The 21044-nt window shown below is 41.0% G+C and overlaps 2 protein-coding genes across 4 annotated transcripts; one reads left to right on the forward strand and one right to left on the reverse strand.

Annotated features, from left to right (window-relative positions):
- Nucleotides 1–987: 987 nt before the first annotated feature.
- On the reverse strand, nucleotides 988–6311 carry nudt9 (nudix (nucleoside diphosphate linked moiety X)-type motif 9). The gene is made up of 8 exons (XM_004560660.5): nucleotides 6117–6311; nucleotides 5408–5683; nucleotides 5206–5292; nucleotides 4936–5022; nucleotides 4611–4722; nucleotides 4294–4440; nucleotides 4094–4178; nucleotides 988–3187 (listed from the first exon to the last, which is right to left on the reverse strand). The coding sequence occupies exons 1-8, from the start codon at nucleotides 6212–6214 to the stop codon at nucleotides 3042–3044; spliced, it is 1038 nt and encodes a 345-aa protein (XP_004560717.1). The 5' UTR covers nucleotides 6215–6311; the 3' UTR covers nucleotides 988–3041.
- On the forward strand, nucleotides 6311–19243 carry mapk3 (mitogen-activated protein kinase 3). Of its 3 annotated transcripts, none has more exons than XM_076883062.1 (9): nucleotides 6311–6377; nucleotides 9509–9691; nucleotides 11519–11708; nucleotides 13153–13269; nucleotides 13386–13500; nucleotides 13587–13718; nucleotides 15507–15616; nucleotides 16082–16217; nucleotides 17560–19243. In XM_076883062.1, the coding sequence occupies exons 1-8, from the start codon at nucleotides 6367–6369 to the stop codon at nucleotides 16208–16210; spliced, it is 987 nt and encodes a 328-aa protein (XP_076739177.1). In that variant the 5' UTR covers nucleotides 6311–6366; the 3' UTR covers nucleotides 16211–16217; nucleotides 17560–19243. The 3 variants fall into 3 exon arrangements, with proteins under 3 accessions (XP_076739177.1, XP_076739176.1, XP_004560716.1); XM_004560659.3 differs by lacking the exon at nucleotides 6311–6377 and adding an exon at nucleotides 7909–8314; XM_076883061.1 differs by lacking the exons at nucleotides 6311–6377; nucleotides 15507–15616; nucleotides 16082–16217; nucleotides 17560–19243 and adding exons at nucleotides 7904–8314; nucleotides 14614–15451.
- The last annotated feature ends 1801 nt before the right edge of the window (nucleotides 19244–21044 follow it).

Here is a 21044-nt window from a genome sequence, read left to right on the forward strand (position 1 = left end):
GTTTCCATGTTTTCAAAGTGAATTTTAAACTGTAATTAGTCCGAACACAGAAGACGTTTTCCACTTTGGCCCAGTCCATTTTAAGTGAGAATTGGCCCAAAGAAAAAGGCAGTATTTCTGGATCATGTTCATATATGGCTTCTTTTTAGCTTTAACCTAAATTTTTGGATAGTCTGGTGAACCGTGTTCACAGACGATGATTTCTTTCTGAACGAGTTCCTGAGCCCGTTTCATTCAAGAATTATTCAAGAATTATATGTTTTAAATCTAGTGCACTGAGGGCCTGAAAATCACAGGCAACCAATATTGATTTTTGGCCTTGTCCCTTGCACACAGAGATTTCTCCAGATTTTCAAAATCTTCCGATGATATCATGTACTGTCAATGATACAGTATTAAAGAATGCACAATTTTACATTGAAGAACATTTTTTCTTAAATTATTCCTTAATTTTGTAGATGCAGTTTTTATATAGATTGGTGAAACTTTAAGATGTTTTTCTTAATACAGTCTTTTTATATCCAATCACAACCTGTTGTCACTCAACCTAAATGCAAAATGTTCCTCCAGTTGCTTCTTTTTAGTTCCTCTTACTTTTCCAGTCTTTTTGTTGCCCTATCTTCTTTAGAGGCATGTTGCTGCCATCAAATTCAAAATGAGCCAATATTTTACATGAAACAATAAAATGATGCGTTGATATGTTTTCTCTGTTCTACAGTGAATGAAATACAGGTTTATAAGATTTGCAAATCATTGCATTCTGTTATTATTTACATTTTATACAGCATCCCATGTTTTTTAGAATTGGAGTCATTATTTGGCTATAGGTTTAAGCTCTAGCTCCACCCCTGAATTGGATACGTGCTTAATAAAATGGTTGGAACATCAGTTTGTACTAACCACTAGAAGCTGTGAGGGCCTGCACTACTATGCTGGTGGAAAAAGGGATCACTGCGCATACAACATAGAGTGCACACAGCAACACAGTGTGAGGCAAACACATTTAACTTGTTTAATATATGTGGGAATTTATTTTCACATGAATAGAATGCAAAGTACACATGAAACATTGGTGTAGCTCTCAATGGCACAAACAAAAACATATAAGGAAACTGTTTCTGGTGTGACTGTGTGAGCTGAAACCAGCTGACGTTGCTCACACAGTAACTACTTTATAATGGTGCATATTTAATGAGGAAACCCATACAATTGAACTCACGATTTCACAACAATGTACATTTTTAAGTTATGCAGACAAACATTTGAAAAATAATAATAATTTTAATCAGTGCAAGTTTCATAAGTAAACCCCTGTTAATTTTCACATTACACCTTATATTAAAAAAATACTTTACAGAACCTGTAAAGCTTTAAGACGAGCAATTAATGATACCAATAATTAAAGTGTTTGTGCAGAATTTTACTGCCAAAAAGCTGTCATCCAGCCCATAATTTTAGGGCTATAGTGCATCATATGCTTACTGAAGTGAAATTTAAACAGCAGAATTGGCCCTTACATGGGTGACATTGTGGTCGGAGAGCAAATAAAATAGTTTTATAGGATTTGTGGTGCCTCCTGGAACTCTTGGGGCCCTAATTTGATTAAGGTTAATGCTTGATAAGCCCAACTGATGTCCTCACCAGTTTAGTCACGGTCAGGCCTGACAATACCTTGTAAAATAAGGGAGGAGCGCTTTCACAGATCATTCATCCCAACAGCAGTTAGACTCTATAACTCCTCAATCACGATGTCATAAGTCACTGGACACTGTGAACATCCACGGTCACCACTTCATGCATAATGGACCTTCCATGACCTTCCAAGCTATATAGTTTATGTCTTCCATATTTCCAACTATATCCATAATCACATACTGTGTATGCTACCATTGTATATAGTGTATTATCTTACTTTTTTTCATTGATTGTACTTAATTGTATTTTTGTATTTCCTTCATATATCTGTACCTGAGCTGAGGTAACGCAAAAATTTCCCCGTTGTGGGATCAATAAAGTCTTATCTTATCTTATCTTATCTTATCTGGAAAATCAATCTGAAGACAAAGCAGCTGCCACTCCTAACGGGATTTTATAAATAATTATTTTTGGTTGTTGAGAATAGAGGACATGAGTGCCAAAAAGAATGAGCTAAATAGATGAATAAATAATTATTGACATTTGTCATTAATTATTTGAAATTGAAAATAATAAACTTATTACAAAATAATCATTCAAAATAGAGTTTCATTTAAAACATGTAATAAAAACAATTAACGCATTTCCAATTTGAACCCATTATTGACATAATTAATTATGTATTTATTCGATTCATTTTGGGACCCTCCATTCTGCAGTACCTTTAAATAACAGAGGTGTTAGTGTTTGTCTCACACAGATTTCAAGATCTTTCATGCATAATTCATCACTGCCTCCCTGATAAGTATCCCGACCTGTGAGATGACACGTTTTGATGTGTACATTTGGAAAGGCAGCCTGCTGATTGCAAAATGCTGTTTTACATCCACCGTCTGTTGCCACTCGAAACCATGTCTGCTCCTGCGCATCACCATCATCATATCCTTTTCACATGTAAAGATCAAAGCCAGATTCCACTTCTTTATTCTGATTTCTCCCCTTCCATTAATTTAGTAGTACTGTTATGTTCGGGAGATCATTGTGTTTGGTTAATGTGATACTTGTTAGCATTGAATACATTAGCATAATCTGTGCTTCCTCTTGTTCTTACAGGCTTATTTTTACTATCTTGGAAGCAGTCAGTCAAAGGGTTTAATCTAAATGTACAATAGTTCTCTTTTAGTATATCAAACAGCATGCTTAGCAGGCTATCTCTTTTAAACTGCAGAGTACATCTTTGGGAGTTTTAATATAAATTAATATGTGTTAGGGTTTTGTACATCAATCAGTGTAAGTAGGCTCACATAAAATGCCATGCTACTTCAGTTGATGAGCCCTCTCACCACACCAAGGGGCTGTAAGGCTTTTAAGTTTCCTTCTCTCTTAAAGCATTCATTCGTTTTTGGCTACCAGTGCGCTTTCCTCTCTTTGGCAACAATCTCCAGGAAATGGGAGTGGTTCGCATAAAGGGGGAAAGATGAGTCAAGGTCAACCCACTGGACCTGTCCGGCGTCATCACCAGCTTCCAGTGGCAGCTCGCTCACGCTGTTACCTGATGTAAAAACAAAGAGATTTGTTTGGTATGATCTTTTCTTGTGTTTACATATGAACACAAAGCTGGTAACACACAACGAAGATGGAAACCACCTCAAGAAGACTTCAGCGATCCTACTTTACAAACATGTACAGATAGAAATGGAGGCTACAGTGCTGACTGATCATCACTGTTGAAGTTCAGGGTCTGACTGTCTGACTGCTGGGCTGGGGTCAGCATTCACTCAATTTTAACATAACTCTGGCTTTTTCACTAGCTTAGCATCAGCATGATGTATGTGCAGATTCTTGCAACTTTACCAACATCCTCTTGTCCTTTTGTGCAATAAAAACAAAACTAATCTCCATAACTTCACTCCTCAAATAATGTGAGTAATAATAATTGAAAATTAAATATAATTACTGAATTTAATGGAGTAACACGTTCTTTAATTGTTGTATTACTGAAAAATCTAATGTCATTGTAGTTTTAAGTAACATATTACACCCAACACTGGGCGCCACCAACTACCAAGTCTTAAATCCAATCTGGAAGTGCTTTAAAACCTCCATTTCTTTTTTTCTAATATACAGCAGGGGGCGACTCAAAAAGACGTTTTAGGTTGTTTTAGGTCTTTGCGCCACATTGTGACTGACAGGTTGATACTTTTTGAATATGCAGTGTGTGAGGGTCAGGAAACCAAGACAGTGACCGCCAAAATCTTGAGGATGAATCTTCAAAACACGACTTAACGAACCAATGTGTGACATTAAAAGTGGCCACATTCATCTTTTATATACAGTATTACGGTCCAGTGTTTTATATTCATATACATTCATCAACTTTTTTAAAACGCTAGAAAAATGCTGACAAGCAGAGGTGAAAGAAAAAAGAAGGAATAGCATTCCTCATAATTAATGATACCTAAGTCATCGTGAAAGTTGACAGCAACCGTCTCCATCCAGGAATTGTCAGTGTTTCTGGGATCATCGACATAGCCCTTATAGACCTGAAGGAGAAAGATCACAAGCTGTCAGCCCTCAGAGAAAAAGCCTGATAGTTGACCTGACAGACCCACCTGGTGATTCAAATATGGCAGCAAACACATAAGCCACTTTACGAACCATAAATCCTGACGATTTGAAGAGATTGGTGATGCGCTGATGGATTTCCGCTCTCTCTGCTGGGGAACTCGAGAGCGAGTTCAATGCTTCTTCTGAGAACTCCCGCTGCAGTGTGAGAGAAACCTGCTCGCCTGGATCTACCATGCCCTGCAAAAACAACAACAGGACTATAACTTCTTACATATCTCCAAACCCCTCCCTTCCACGACAATGAAATCTTGTTTTTGCTGCCCTACAGCATTTTTGTAGACACCATATGGCAAGCAAGAATGGCGGGACGCCCCTGTATAGACAGAAGAAACATAAAAAACACTTACCCCAGGAATGGCCCACTCCCCACAGTCCTTCCTCTTGATAGACACAAACTGCAGAACAGGCTTTTGGGAGACTGAGTGGTGAATCTTTGCCCCTTTGACATCTACCTTCCATCTGTCAGATGGTGAAATGTGCATAAATGCAACCGGTTGTCTTTGAATTCATCGACTTTTAGCTATGATATGAAACTGTTTCAGTTGAAGTCAGCTTTCAGATGGATATCAAATTACTTGGCACTAATGTGCACTGAGATTTCCACTTTTAAATTATTCATGCGCGGTATGTGAGTGTGGATAATTGCACTGTGTAAAGCAAAAGAATAGGTACCTGGTGACTATTGGATCTGCTGCATGGTTGGGTCCCCATCGTCCTAGCAACCCTCTGCCTGCCAACCCTGTGCGTCCACAAGGATTTCTATGGGAGTAAAATTTTTTATATGGAGTTTTGAGACTTGTAAGCAATGCCTTTAACAATAACAGCTAATGAAACAGCTCTGCAGTGTGAAAGGTTTGCTAACACTGCAGTTACCAGGGCAAATTCTACTAAACTGGATGTTTTATTAAATATCGGAAAAACCATCTTAGAGGTATAACTTACAGCGGTTTTCCATTTTCCACTTTATAGCTTCCCTCAAAGCTCGTCCTGTCCACAGCACCATCCACAGTGTTAAACTTTGGAGAGGAGCTACAAAACAAGTGTAGAAAAAAAATCTATAATGCTTCATAGATCAGATTACATTACTCGCATGGCGCTACCAGAATGTACTTGATAAGCATTAAAGGTGCTATTTGTTGCTCACCCAATATCAGGATCCGCCCAGGCTGGGTTATTTAAAACTGAAGGGGCCGTGTAGCTGACTGGATTATACTCGGGCCACTTCTGAGTCCAGTCCACCTTGTCATCAGGCACAGACAAGCGCTTGATATTGGACCCTGGATACTGTGGGCATCTGGACTTTACATGAGGCCCTACTGAAGATGGCATGGTCGAGTGCCGGCGGCAGTAACTAGTGTTGTCAGCGCTGATGGTTTTACTGGTTGGGAAGGGGTAAGAAGAAGGGCAGGAAATAGCAGGCCTAAAGGAGAGAGAAGATAATGTAAGTACTCCACATGCACTCCTTTCTCTCCACATTATGAAAATGCCATTGCCCCTCAATGATGACAAGAAATATCTTCTGTCACACGCACATAGATTAAAGGAGTAGGCCGTTAATCAGTGCAGGGCAGCGGGATTACAGCTGCTGTTACACAGCTGCTTCTGCCGTGTTGAAATCTGTACAGTGATCATTCTGTATAGCTGATCTTCAGTGGTCATGTCTATAATCTCGTGCATATTAACATCTATTTTGATATCCATTGTGAATAAATTGGATTGTGCATATAACCCAAGCCACTGTACAGTACTAAAATTACCTGGTGAGCACTATTCAGTCAGACTTTATATTTCCCTATGCTTATTAGCTTGATAGCTTCAAGGTAAAGGCTTATAAGTAATGTTCCCGTCCATACCTTACTCCGGAGGTCCAGACGGTATGCGGGAGTCCGAGAAGAGTAAACGCTAAACGAATCGGTCCGACCAAGTGTCGCCGCAGGGGTAAATGTATCATTCCTCCAATCAATCAGTAGCCTAGAAAGTACAACACAACGGAAACCAGGAAGTGCAACGCCCTGCAAGGTGACGTCCGCAAAGGGGTGCGCCTACGACGGTGGCGCTCGTTTCCATAGTGATCGGCCGTTTAAAGTTGATTTAAAAAAAAAGATGACCGACAGGTAAATGAATGTCCTGTATTTGACATGTATAGCTTAGTGCAACATAAAAAAATAAATGAAAATAGTGTTGTTGTTTTTTAATGTTTTGATCGATATCTGCATAATGTGCGAACGTTTGTAAGCTTTTAGAAAACATTTCCGTGTAAGTGTCGGTAAATTGTTAAAAACGCGGAAAGAGAAAAATTAGAGAAGGGAGTCAGTTTGACCAAACAACAACCTGATGACCTTCTCTGGGTGAGCACTTGGTGACAGTGAGTAGGGAAAATTCGCTTTCAACAGAAAGAAACCTCCTGTAGAGTCAGGCTCGGGGATGACCAGATCGACCGGGTGGTGAAGGGAAAGAGAAGAGAACCAACACAGCCAAGGTTTAATAATCACTGATGAGTAAATTCAATAGCACAATGCAGCTTAGCGTAACTAAGGGGTGGTTCAGGGTCACGTGATCCAGCTCTATAAGTTTTAACAAAAAGGAAGGCTTTTAGGTCTAATTTTGGAAGTAGATATGGTGTCTGTCTCCCAAATCCAAATTGGGTCCTGGTTCCACAGAAGAGAGAATCCTGGGGCTCTGCCTCCTATTCTACTTGTAAATACTCTTGGAACCACAATTAAGCCTAGAGTCTGCAAGCAAAGTGCTCTGTTAGGATAATGTGGTCCTATGCACGATATGATGGGGCCTGACTATATAAGTGGTTGTATGTGAGTAGACGAGTTTTAAATTCAATTCTGGATTTAACCGGGGGCCAATGAAGAGCAGCAACTCCATGGGAGAAATATGATCTCTTTTCCCCATCTCAGTTAGTACTCTCACTGCAGCAACAGTACTTGAAAGAGACATATGTTTATGATAGATAGATAGATAGATAGATAGATAGATAGATAGATAGATAGATAGATAGATAGATAGATAGATAGATAGATAGATAGATAGATAGATAGATAGATAGATAGATAGATAGATAGATTATTTTATGCTGTATTTTATTATTATTATTATTATTCTGGTGTATATGGAAGAAGAAACATCCTGACACTAACACTTGTATATGTTTAAATGATGTTTGATATTTACCAACAGTAGTTGCCAGCTATATACTGGTAGTATTATTGCTGTTGTAATGTATAAATAATAATGTGATGCCTTATGTAATAAACCTGACATACAATAAAGTCTGTGTACATGTAAACAAAAAAGCCTCTCCTGTGACATTATCCTGCCACGGCGTGTTCAAACCACCATTTAAAACTATTTTTATTGTTCTAAAATATTTAATATACAAAAAAACAAAACAAGCCAAAGTTCAAATTCATCAGAAACTATTTAATTTGTTTTCCATAACAGCCAGCATGCAACATATTTCGGCACGCCCACTCGCGGCTGCTGCAAGTTTAATTCTTGTATGGCCGCTTGTTTTGCCTCACTACAGCAGCGGAGTAGGCGGTGCCTGTCGTTTGGAGCCAAATGACACGCTGCCGCCCAACGGAACCATCCTTTTAGTTAAATCTAACGCAACTCTTGCACGCGCATTTACGCTGACTGCTGAGACCAAATCCCCGCTCGCGCACGAAATCCATTTACGCTCCAGTAGTAGAGAGGGCCCAGTTGCTGCGCCCCGTCAGTCACACAGTCCGCACGATTAAAGCCTCAGACGGCCGTTAAAGAGCAGCTGAAAGCGGCGGCGGGGCCTAGTGACACTCCCTGACAGTCTCGGAGCGGTTTGGAGAGGAAGAATGGCGGATACAAGCAGCACTGCGGCGGTCGCGGCCGAAGCCTCCGACAGCGCTGCTGTCGCTGCTGCTGCGCCTGTTGCGCCCGATGCACCGCCCGTAGCTCCGGTGCCCAGGACTCCAGCCGAGTCCGTGAAAGGACAGATTTTTGACGTGGGCCCCCGCTATACGAACCTGTCGTACATCGGGGAGGGTGCTTACGGAATGGTGTGGTGAGTAGTAGCGCTTGTCATCTCTTGTCGGGCTACCGTAGCGCGAAGCGAACGCGCTAGCTAACATAATGTGTTTATTAGCAAACACTGTGAGCCAGCTCGCTTTAGCGGCTGTATTCTACAAGCGGGGTCGAGTTAATGTGTGTTCAGTCACGATGATTGGCACTTAAGACACTGTTGAACCTCTTGAGCAGCCTAGCTTTACGGTGACTCGGGTTAGCCGAACAGCCACAGGCGTGGCTATGAGCTTTACAGGAAACAAGATTTGGGGAGTGTTTGCGCAGGACGTAGTTTGCTACTGCAATCAGATCTTCTTCTGCAGGCGGCGTTTGACCGCAGAGGAAAGTTGGTTATCGCTGTAGCCACGTCCGGAACCAGCCTCAAAATCGCTCCGATCTCTGTTTTAATTCTGACAGAGCTGCTGCGGAGGATGCGAGTGACATTTGTGAGCCTTGCCGAGGCCTCTCCCTCGTGTTATCGACGTATGAGAGCTGCACCTTTTCGTGTGGACGTGTCCAACCATGTTAGATGCGTTTGATTATCAGTGTCATGTCGCTGCGTTCACAGCTCGGCCTCATGAACAATCAGATGGCACAGCAGCGAGATGGATGTTGGGCCCACACATCCCACCTCAGCAGGGCGCACACACCGTGCGGCTCTCTGCCAGCTCTGATAGCATAGTGCTATATTGTTTGTGCCATCGTGGTCACGTGACTTTGCTGCTGCTTTCCCTGTTTGTAAACATTGACAGCAATAACTGTTTGGCACACTGACAGCGATCCAAGTGGTCTTGGAGTGTCTGTTAAACATGCGAAAGCTCCAAAACTTACATACATCCTCGCAATATTTCAGTGTGTTGTGCAACCCAAGAATGATCTTTCACTTAGTGTTCCTGATAAAGATGAGTGTCTTTTTTTAATGCAAAACTCACCACAAGAAAGAAACCATCCTCACCTTTTTTTCCAGCCCTGCCTGCTCCTCATGCATCCTACATCTCCATCGTGCTGACACTGCGCCCACACTCCGGCCTACAGCTACAGTGCTTCTCAACATATTACAGCCAAAAAAAAGCCCCATTGCTTGTTGTTAGTAGTGACAGTTTGAAGCACCCTTATGGAGCTCAGTGTCAGCCCAGTTTGTAATACCGTATCTATGCAGTGTGTAATCTGACCCCTGTCCTGTGCCTCTTCCCAGCTCTGCTCTGGACAACTTGACAAACCAGCGCGTAGCCATCAAGAAAATCAGCCCATTCGAGCACCAGACGTACTGCCAGCGCACGCTGAGGGAAATCAAGATCCTGCTGCGTTTCCACCATGAGAACATCATCGGCATCAACGACATCATCAGGGCACAGCAGCTCGACAACATGAGGGATGTGTATCCTGCTTTTTCCATACGTGTTAATTTATGGTTAAAAAAATCAAGCAGGCAGTCACACTGAGATTGAGATGTTACTAAAGGAGAGACAAGAACATGGTTACATTAAAACTGTCTCAAGAGTCCATAAACTCTAAACAGAGTTTAATACCTGAAGCAAGTTCTGCGAGGTTGTTGTTGTTTCAGGGAATATGTGAGATCAAATTTTTACTGTGAAGGAAGTGAGCCATCTTTAAGATGCTGAGAACAATGACTAATATGAAATTTGCGAGTTTATTATGCAAACGCACTGTAGCACACTATTCTTTACTGGATTTAGCCAATGAAGAAGTCATGCAGCATCATGATGGTACAGATGCTGAAGTCAACTGCAGGTTTGTGTGTTTAAAAAGACAAAGTAGGGCTGTTTGATTACAGATGTTTTTGGGGGGTGGGGCTCAAGTACAGGTTTAGCCCTCACCTGTAACATTTGTGACTCTCGCAGAACTTCAACCACCTCTGGTTTTTCTCTCTAAGCTTGTGGCTCGGATAAGTCAGCTGTGACTGCACAGTTATTAAAATTGTGTGGCTTGTGGTGAATTTAGACCAGACGAGCAAACACAAATTATTAATCCATCTTTTACTTGCTCTGTGTGTGCATAGAGTTAAAGTCAGTAGGATGGGTTAAGAAAGGAAACCTGGAAACATTAATGCTGTGGCTGGTAGAGATCAATCAAATCTATAATATCAGATTTGCTTCACAGAGCGAAACATTTTCATCAAATGGCCTCGAGAGTCAGTCATTTGACCACTTTACTCAAACGGCTTGAGCTGCTGAATCATTGCTAAGATCTCTGTTATTCAGCCACATTGGGCAGTAGCGAGCATCCTCGGAACTCGGCACTGACTGAGAACAGTTGTATTGTCTTCTGAGAAACGGAAAGGAAATGCATGAGTCGCATTTTTTGTGTATCCTGTTGTTTTATCTGCTTGGTTTGCTTTACTTAGTCACGTAGTGTTTATATGAACTCGTGAAAACTTGACTGAGTTTGCTAAGGATAATCAAATCTGTCCGCTGATGGCATCATCATTTAGTTACTACTTTCTGTGTGTAGCTCAGCTGGTTAGTGCACCGTGCACTGTGGGCCTCTTAACCCTTTAACAAGTGTCATTCAGCCTAAGTGGACTTATTTTGGACTCAGGAACCATTTAAATGTTCTCTAAAATGGTCGTGTAGTCACAGTAATATTAAGCACTTGTCATAAAAATCTAGTTTGAACTATTTTTCTGTCTGTGTTCAAATAGCAAATGGTTTGTGTCACAATGATGCAGCGAATATTGCTGTAAAACTCGTCTTCTTTTCTTTCCAAAACAATTTTTGTCTTTATCACAAACTGTAACAGTTGTGATCATTTAGGAGCGTTTTTTAAATCAACCAGGACTGTGCGCACATCTACCTGTCAGACTTTCCTCTATAAACCTACTGTTAATACTTGCAATACTTGCTGATCTGGATCTAGAACAGTTGAATGATTGAAATATGTATTTATGCAGTGCTGCAAAAGGATACCGAAGTATAATGGATATTCTAAATTTGGTAAAGCCACCTGTAGGCTCTTTTGGGCTATGTACACTCCTGCTAGAGTCTGTAGTCATTTAGGTTTTCTGTTGTTTGATTTGCACAACAAAATGACTCCTGACCTGAAAGGTTTACGAAAAAGGCTTCAGCCGATTTTCACTGGATTTGAACCATATTTAGCTGCAGAAAGCATCCACGAAGTGTTCCTATCCTCCAGCATCAGTAGATACTAGCTGTTGTTGTCCTCCTTGACCCGTGCATCCTTCTAGCTACATTGTGCAGACCCTGATGGAGACCGACCTGTACAAGCTACTGAAGAGCCAAAGGCTAAGCAACGACCACGTCTGCTACTTCCTCTACCAGATCCTGCGAGGCCTCAAGTACATTCACTCCGCCAACGTGCTGCACCGGGATCTCAAGCCCTCCAACCTGCTCATCAACACCACCTGCGACCTCAAGGTTAGCTCACATGTGCATGCCGCAATCACCATTTAAAACGACAACAATTTTTATTTTTTATTTTTTTTCCCTCCCCTTGGTGTGGGATAGTGGATTTTACATACTTGATACAGCATATGAAGGCTCTGAGTGTAAATCTGGTCATTTGACATTTATGTGCTGCAAAGTCAGTGTTATGTGGCATTTAGGCCATTTATTTCCATGTAATTAAACATAAAAGTAGCATTGTGGGCAACAGCGGTTACATCAGCCAGCTCTCAAGAAGATTAAAAAAAAAACTTCGAAGGAATGTTTGAAGGCTCTGCCAGGAAAACCAGGTTGCTACTGTTTTAATGATACAGTCTTTGGGCCTTGTAATGTATGCTGTATTTAGAGCTTAATTGACGGCTGTGTCGCTTCCCAGCTGCAGTGTGGTTTTGGTCCATCCTGGCCACAGCTTCGGACCACATCCGGGTGTTTTATTTTGAAAACTGACCAGATGCCCAAGGCCATTCTTCTCTCTTACTTTCCTTCCTGCTCAATCGGCTCTGTGCGGTGTGATGCGGCGCTTGTCAGAAATAGACCGGGCACATATTTTTAGCTAAGCAGAGAACATCTACCTGGAAGCTTCTGAAACGCACCGCAGCACATCTGATGAGAATGACAAGTGTTCACCTCAGCTGGCTTCAGTCAAATTTTGCACTTTCAATGAATTTTAGTATGAAATGACTAGGCTCTCTAGCTCATGCTTCTTATTTTATGGCAGAAAACAATCCTGAAAACGATCCTAAAAACACCTCTCATGGTGTCTAAAGTAAGTAAGGATGCAACCACACAGTGTAAACGGTGTTTCTGCGAGTGTATTGGGAATTACAGATAAATGATAGGAATATCTTATCTTTTAAGGAATCATAAAGATTTTGTAAGAAAGTGCATAAAAAGTGATGAAAAATAATTTAAAAAAAAAAAACAGTAAAACTTGAATACAAGGCAAACAAAATCTCATCTCCAATCTTTCTTTTTTTTTGTTGTTGTTGTTATTTTGAGCCATTTGTTTCAATGTTGCACAGCCTTAGAGTAGTCCTGGTGAACTATGAACCTTCAGCCATCAATCCCTGGATTAGTTGGATCATGTGGGAGGAGTAAGGAACAAAGGCAGCTCGTGTTGCTGTGGTTTTCTGAAGCCTTCCCTTCCAGAGGAATAAATGCATCTAAACGAATGTTCCTGCAGCTATATACTGGATCTGTTTCCCAACAATGTTACTTACTGTACGTTTCCATATAACAAGACCAAAATCATTTAAAATAACTGTGTTGCATGCATATTAAACAGAGAAGAAAACTACATCTAAATCTAAAATAACTTTCTGAACATGCTTCACTACTTTCAGACACTCTGGAGTTTTGTTCTGGGCCAGCTGGCAGACTGCTGTTTTTGACCTCTGACCCTCTGTGTTGTTGTCAGATCTGTGACTTTGGCCTGGCGCGGATAGCCGACCCAGAGCACGACCACACTGGTTTTTTGACTGAGTATGTGGCTACTCGTTGGTACAGGGCTCCAGAAATCATGCTCAACTCCAAGGTAAGACTGTGGGTAACTGATGAGGGGTTTTTTTTTTTCCTTTTTAATTTATTTAGTTTTCGATAAATAAAAGATAAAAATCACAGTTGGGCTAAGTGCGTGTGTTTGTGTCTCAGGGCTACTCAAAGTCCATTGACATCTGGTCGGTGGGCTGCATCCTGGCTGAGATGTTGTCCAACAAACCCATCTTCCCTGGGAAACACTACTTGGACCAACTCAACCACATACTGGGTGAGACATACTTCTCTCTTATTTCCACATTAGAGATCAGTGATGTTAATGAGCAGCCGTCTTGAGTCTCCTTGTGTTTTTTACAGGCATTCTTGGCTCTCCATCTCAAGAAGATCTGAACTGCATCATTAACTTGAAGGCGAGGAACTACTTGCAGTCCCTGCCTGAAAAACCCAAGATCCCGTGGGAAAAGCTGTTCTACAAGGCAGACCCTAAAGGTACTGTGGCATGGTTTATTTGCAGTCCTGAATACTAGCAAGGAGTGGACATTTATATACTTCAGCATTGCTAAAGATGCAGTGTTTCACTGACTTTATCAAGACGTTACCCAACAGAAATGTACAAGAAAGCGTACTTTCTTTATGACACTAAGTCATGCTCGATTAGGCCCATGTGAGAATATAACTGGTAATTTCCCCATGATTTCACAGCTGCTGAGTTTTCTTCTCTGGATATAGTTTTGATTATCAAATGAGCTAAGGTTCCCCACAGTTTTTACTGATCTAGAAAAAAAATCTTGAACTAGTAATCAGTTGTTTTTTATGCCGCCTCAGGCAGCTTCCTCACCTAACTGTGTTTTCATTGGTGCGAGTGCATCTAGGGCAGACTATTTCCTGAGCCCTGTACTTCAAATCAAGTTCAGCATAGCCAGGTTGTCTTTCTATTATCTGATTAACTTATGTCTGCTACCAGGTCGATGCCTAATTTATGATCTTGCGCAAACTGTTTTGTTTGCGTATGGATTGAGAGAGAGAGAGAGGGGGGGGGGGTTTGCACCCACCATAAATGTGCTCCAACATCCCAGCTGCACGTAGCTGGTCGGGGAAGACCTATGTGTTAGTCGAATGCTGATTGTTTGACAAGAGGGTTGTCGAGGCATGGGATAAGCGTAGAGAAATCATCAAAAATCATAAAATGCAGCATGGAAAGCACTGTGCAGTGGAAACATTTCATTGTTTGTAACACTGTTTCACTTCAGTTTTTTGTGGGTTAGAACTTCTCTCTTCCCCTTGGCTGGCTGTTGTACCAGCAGCACCAGTAAGAATAACCCTCAGGCCTGTTCTACCACATATTTTGTATGCTGCCTCCACTGACAGCAGATGTTCTCTACAGGTAGATGGGCAGCCCACGCACTACCAGCGAACTGCCAACTTGCTGCCGCCACTGAACTAAAATTTCAGTTTCAACCGACATGCGTATCCAAGTTAACCCCGGAGTTTTCCATGCACCTTCAGATGAAGAGGGTGGTGCTGAATTTTTACAAACCGAGATAAAACTGTTCCATAGGAAAAGAGGTTGAAGACACGACAAATAAATTAATGTTTAAAATAAGGTTTTGTTTGTTATTATCGTTTCAGCTGCACATTCTGTCACGTTTAAGTGTCCGAAAACAAGGCAGACTCCAATGCGATTGATGTGGTTTATTTGCAGTCTTGGCGTATACAAATACAAACAGGTGTTCTGTTTTAGGATCCTATATTAATGCTCATAAAACACTAAAATAGTTAATTGTTTGCAGCCAGTCAGGAGAAAGTTGCCTCTAAGGTACACACTTTATTAGGGCACAGGGGTGTGACCTCACTTCAACAGATGTCTATGTAAATGAGATCAGCTGTAAATCAGGATTGCTGTGAGCAACAGAGATTTCCTGTTAGCGACCAATTAGCAAACAGCAGCATCAGGAAATGATTCACATGATAAAAACCTGCACCAACGCCTTTAAATAAGCTGTGATATATTGGATAGAGAAATTGCCATATTATTATAATGCATTTGTCTCAACTAATATTTAAAAAATGGCTCATTTTGTGTGTTTGTGTGTTCTGAGTGAGTGGCAGGATTTAAGAAACTGTTGGAAACTGAAACGCATCAAACTTCTGGAAATGTTTCACGTGATGTTTGCTCGGGTCATCAGTTATCGGGTGAAAATTAAAGAAAAGCTGTAGGTTATATTTTTGCATAACCTGGCGAGTGAACTAACTAAGCTCCTTGTGACTTTAATGCAGCTCTCGATCTGCTGGGCCGCATGTTGACCTTTAACCCCATCAAGCGCATCACCGTCGAGGAGGCCCTGGCTCACCCTTACCTGGAGCAGTACTACGATCCTTCAGATGAGGTAAAATACAATCTTTGTTATGTGCAAAATGCACAAAGTGTTAAATTTGTGTGGTAAAGAGTTTTACACAACATACAAGCTACATAAGGAAGCTGGGTTTAGCCATTTTTCTACCGTAAGCTAAGATTTGATTTGATTTGCAGCTATATTGGACTGTGCTGTGAAGCCTCTTAGCAGTGTTTGGATTAAGTATTAAGTTTCCTCTCAGGTTGTGTAACTATAAGAGATTCAGTGCAGTAAACACATGTTCATTGTACTGTAGACTTTATTTTACCTGTGAGATTACTGCTGCTTTGTGTAAGTGTAATAATCGTGGTTATGGTGTGTGGTGTCGCAACAGTGTGAAACTCATGCAAGCCACCACCACACTGCGCTTCTCACTTTGCAAATGCAGAGCAGCGTTTTCACGAAATGACTCTTAACATTCTGCTGCTGTCTGTGCGTGCGTGTGTGTGAAACGTGCAGCCTGTCGCAGAGGAGCCCTTCACTTTCACCATGGAACTGGACGACCTTCCCAAAGAGAGGCTGAAGGAGCTGATCTTTGAGGAAACGGCCCGTTTCCAGGACAACTACCAGCCGCCGGTTCGCTCTTGAGACACAGGTACACAAAAAAGGCTGCTTTCTTTGCACCCAAACTCAAAGCAGCAACACAAGGTTAAAAACACAAAGTATATTATGGAAGAAGACACACACTTTTCCCCACATTAGCTAGATTTAGTACTTTTTCATAACACCTCTACATTAAGTTCTTTTGGAAATCTTTCTTCCTCACCTCATTGGACTACACAGCTACAGCTTGAGCTAGTCTTTCTAGTTTGAAGTCTTTTCTGCATTATTTGAGGCTAAAATCAGTGGGGGTTTTGGTATTGCTTGAGCTAATCTCGCACCATCTTAGTGATGATTACAAACATGCCTTGCATTGAGAAATCCTTTCAGATCAGGCTGAGATAAGCCAAAGAAAATCAGGAAAGTGAGATTTTTCAGATCTAGTCAACAAGCTGTAAGAGCTCTGGATAGATTTAGTTGTGGTGTGCATCCACTAGATGTCAGTGGAGTCAAGTGCTGCTCATGCAGACACTTAGACAAGCCACAGCCTAGAGTGCAAACTTGTTACAGATCTAAAAAACTACAGTAAATGTACAGAAGCAGTTTGCTTCCAGATTGGGGAATTTTGGTATACATTGACAGGACCTCACAAAGTAGTTGCTGATTTGTCGGCTGCACATCCATGATGTGAATCTCCCGTTTGATGAAGATTTAACTTTGAGTACAGTTTGAGGTTTTTGACATTGTGCGTTACAGTATCACCACAAGCCTCAACTATGATATGAGGCAAGAAGGATCTGTGCTTTCATGTAGTTTACCTTAAATTCTTACCCTACCAAATGTCACAGCTGAACTGAAAACTGTTGTTGTTTTTTTGTTTTTTAAGCCTCAGGTTCCTCTTCTTACCAGGAAATTAAAGAGACGCTCTTCTGCATATCCGTCTTGTAAGGCGTGGTTACTTGAGTTACTGTTGCCTTCCAATCAATTTGAAGCAGTCTGGCTATTCTCCTCCGACATCAATAAGGGATATTCACCCAGAAAACTGCCGCTCATTAGACATTTTCTCTCTTTCAGACCATTCTCTGTAAACTTTAGAGATTGTTTTGTGGGAAAATCCCAGTAGCTCAGCCCTTACCTGCTGTCATGTGATTTGATGGGTAGATATTTGTGTTAATAAGCAGATGTACCTAACAACAAAGTGGCCGGTGAGTGCAAGTGTCCACTGAAAAACGTCTTTCCTTGACCGTTTTATTCTACATATTAGGTCACATTTGGTTTCAGCTGCACTACGTCCTGCATGCAATCGGTGGTCAAATGTTACTTGGCAGGATTCTAATAATAGGATTAAATGATGTCATTATTAAAGTCTTCTGTTTCTTTTTCTTTTTTTTCTTTAGTCCTGAGGAGTGACAAAGAAGCGCAGAGGCTCGGAACAACTTGCTAAAAATAAAAGAAAAACGCATCATCAAGAAACCAACAAAAAGATAAAACCAAGAAATACAAGCATTAAATTGCTAATCTTTCCATTTCTACTGCAAAGAGAGAGCTAAGTTTAAATTTGATTTCTGTGCTTGGGTGGGATGGTAGGGTCTGTCGTACTGTTTTAGTTCTTTTTTTCTTTCTTTCTCCATTTTTATGCCTCATCTACAGCAACACGCTGTCCCTTTCCTCCTCATCAAACCTTTTCTTTCATGTCACTAACCTGTCTGAGCTTCTCCTGTTTCTCCTCTTTGTGTAGCCTCCTCTCATGTATACACACGTACTACTGTATTAACCAACACCATAACTTTCTTGTCATGATCCATGTAAATTACGACCTTGTAAAACTGAGGGCTAAAAGAACGGGGTATGTTAAATCGGGTGTGTATGTACATACAAAAAAAACTTGTTTTTTCTTTTCTTTTTTTAATTGTGCTTGTTGCAGTTTTTGTTTGTACAACATTGTTTAAGGGTTGTTGTTGTTTTGTTTTTTTTTCTGAACACTTGATTTTGAAACAAACCGATGTTTTTACTGGCATGTTGGCAGGATTTCATTTGTTATCGGTCTTTTTCTTATAAAAGTGTATGATGTTCATATGAATGCATGCATTCCTGAAAACTTACCAAAGTGGCCGAGACATGCAAGGGACTTGGCTGGCGAGCAACATGGGAATAATAAAAGAGCAGGCAGACTTTTCCCTCCTTCTTATATGTGGACAGTCGGTTGTATCCAGGAGGCCGTGCATGACTTGGGCTAAAAGCATAAAAATAGTTTCTCTTATTATGTGTTTGTGCAGTCATAGCGTTCATACTAACGCCCATGGTGCTTTGTGCTGGGTCAAAAACGCCCAAATTATCGCCACTCTAGGAGAACTGCACGTAAACCATCAGCCTAACTGAGTTGAAACGTTTTCCTTTATTAAATGTAAAACGGTGGGGTCGCTGAACACGCTCTCAGTCTTATTTTCTGTAACCATTTTGGTGAACATGCATCCTAGAAAATGGGGTCTGGTTTTGTTTGACCCGGGGTGCCTGTCATTGAGGCCTAACTGCGAGCGAAGACTCAAATCTAGCCACCCGTTAATACAGAGTGGGATCTCCTCACCTTAAGCCACCGGGGAGACGAGAGCAAGCTTAAAATTCCTACTAGGAAACTAGTAAAACCTGCTTTTGGTTAATGTGAGAGCTGATTGCACGTGGCAATGACTACCTGTTTTTGGGTTTCTGTTTTTTACGACTCCTGTTGAAACCAATTGTCGGCTCAGCGCACAGCCAAGCACCCATCATCGCTCTATGGTTGTGCTGTATATATTATATTTCCAGTTACTCCTTACTGGGTTGTTTTTTGTGTGTGTTTTTTGGGGGGGCCTGTGTGTAATTTTCCCAGCTTCCTTTTCTGGTTTCTCCAGAGTGTTTTCCCTTAGCTATGTCCTTGCATCTGTTTGGTGTCTGCTCCCTCCTGTCTTTGCTCTGGATGTGACTGTATTAACTGTTGTTTGGTAGATCACATACCTGAGAACAGTATAGGATGTCCCTCCCCCTCCAGAAACAGACCAACCCATGCACTGGGTCATCCCTCTCATGCAGAGCAGTGATGCTAACAGATGCACCTGCGCCTCGTGTTTTGTGCTTTGTTTTTTTTTTTTTTGTTTTTTTTTGCAGCAAACATCAGATTTGTGTCGCTCTCTGAAGCCATAGCCAGCACTCTGGGATCAGTGTGAGGCTTTTTGGTGCATGTGGTAATGCTCATTCTGGTTGTTCAGCCACCCGACTCTCACCGTGCTTTTCTCAAAGGGCTGCCTTCCACTCCTTGCTTTGTTTTTTTTTTTTTTTTTTTGTAAATGTACCCGCCTCTTTTCTGCTTACCCACAGCTGAATTGGTGAACACTGCGCGCCACCGCTGCCGCTTTCCGCCTCCCTTCTCTGGTAGCCATGTGTCCGTCTCACCCACATCATGGACGAGGGAGAAACTCGCTCCAATCACGCGACTCAATCAGCACGTCTGCACTTTGTCTCTCCAGCCTTGCCCCCGTTTTGTTTTCCCTTCCCCGCCCTGTCTAGCATCCTGCTTGTTGAGCTTTAAGTTTAAAGTGTTGCGTGTTTTCAGACTCATGGATGGTCTGCGGTGATTCGTCTATGTACAAGTGTTTGTGTATCTGCTCATCAGTAACGTAAAGCCAAGACTCCTCTCGTCATGTGCGTGTGTGAGAGATGGAACTTGTTTCTTTGCCGCCTGGGCCGTCTCCCTGCAGTTACCTGTAGTTTCAGATCTTTGAGATGACTGTCATGCAGATGTTTTGTTTCATATGTACATTTGGGCTGCCCCTCTTATTTTATTTTGTTTTTTGGTTTTGTTGTTGTTGCTTTGTTTTTCTTTTTTTTGTGGTTCAGCCATCAAATCAAACATCTCACTGGTTAATCATGAGAACAACCCAAGAGGTCCATGTTTTGCTATCCTCCTGACACACACAGACACTCCCCCTCACTCTCTATCTTAGGGGGTGTATCTGTGTGTTTATGAAAAGTTGCACTTAAACACACCATCTACATTCACACAAGTTTAAAGGCCCATCTGTCACAGGGCCTGTTTCCAGATATTGATTTTAAATGGGTCGTCTTATTATTGCTATTGTTGTTATATTGGTGAGATATTGTTTGGGGTAGGTTTTTGTTTTTTTTGTTTTGTTTTGTTTTGTTCTTTTTAACATAAAAGGGAGTTATAGTTGGGTGTTGTTGTTTGTTTTGTTTTTTTGGAGGGTTTTTTTTTCTTTTGTTTTTCTTTTGTTTGTTTTTTTTGTTTGTTTTTTGTTTTTTAATTAGTATGTTTTTAATTTGTATTTTTCTTATTTCTTTTATGGGCGTGATTATTATTGACAGTGTTTTCAGTCAGGAAACTTGGTTTGTTTTGTTTGTGGTTTTTTTTGTTGTTTTTTTCCCTTACAAGATCTTATAAGGAATTATTTTAAAAGAACATATAAGTAGACTGTCAAAGAGATATGAGTTGTTGAGGGTTATAGTCTGTATATTCTATGGGTATTATGAATTAAACGATTAACAAAAACACGTTATATACATACAATTGAATAAAATTTCCTGATACTGTTGAAATTGTGATGTGGTCTCGTTTTCTCTTTTTGTTTTTTTATTAGCTAATAAAAACATCAAAAGATACTTTATATTCAAAGGTCAATATTATTTAGTTTTATAGGTTTAATATTGAAATTCATCGCCAATATTGTAACCTTTGAGGAAGCACTTTGACAACAGTGCAAGGCAAGAAGAGATGTCGAACTACAGGGTGGGGGAAAGGTTACCAATGTCCAGTAATGGTTTATAAATAGTGGTCCGTATTTTGTGTGTGTGTGTGTGTATAATGTGAAAATTATGGGTTCTACCACAGAAC

Source organism: Maylandia zebra, linkage group LG4, assembly GCF_041146795.1.
Source record: "Maylandia zebra isolate NMK-2024a linkage group LG4, Mzebra_GT3a, whole genome shotgun sequence".
NCBI lineage: Eukaryota > Metazoa > Chordata > Actinopteri > Cichliformes > Cichlidae > Maylandia > Maylandia zebra.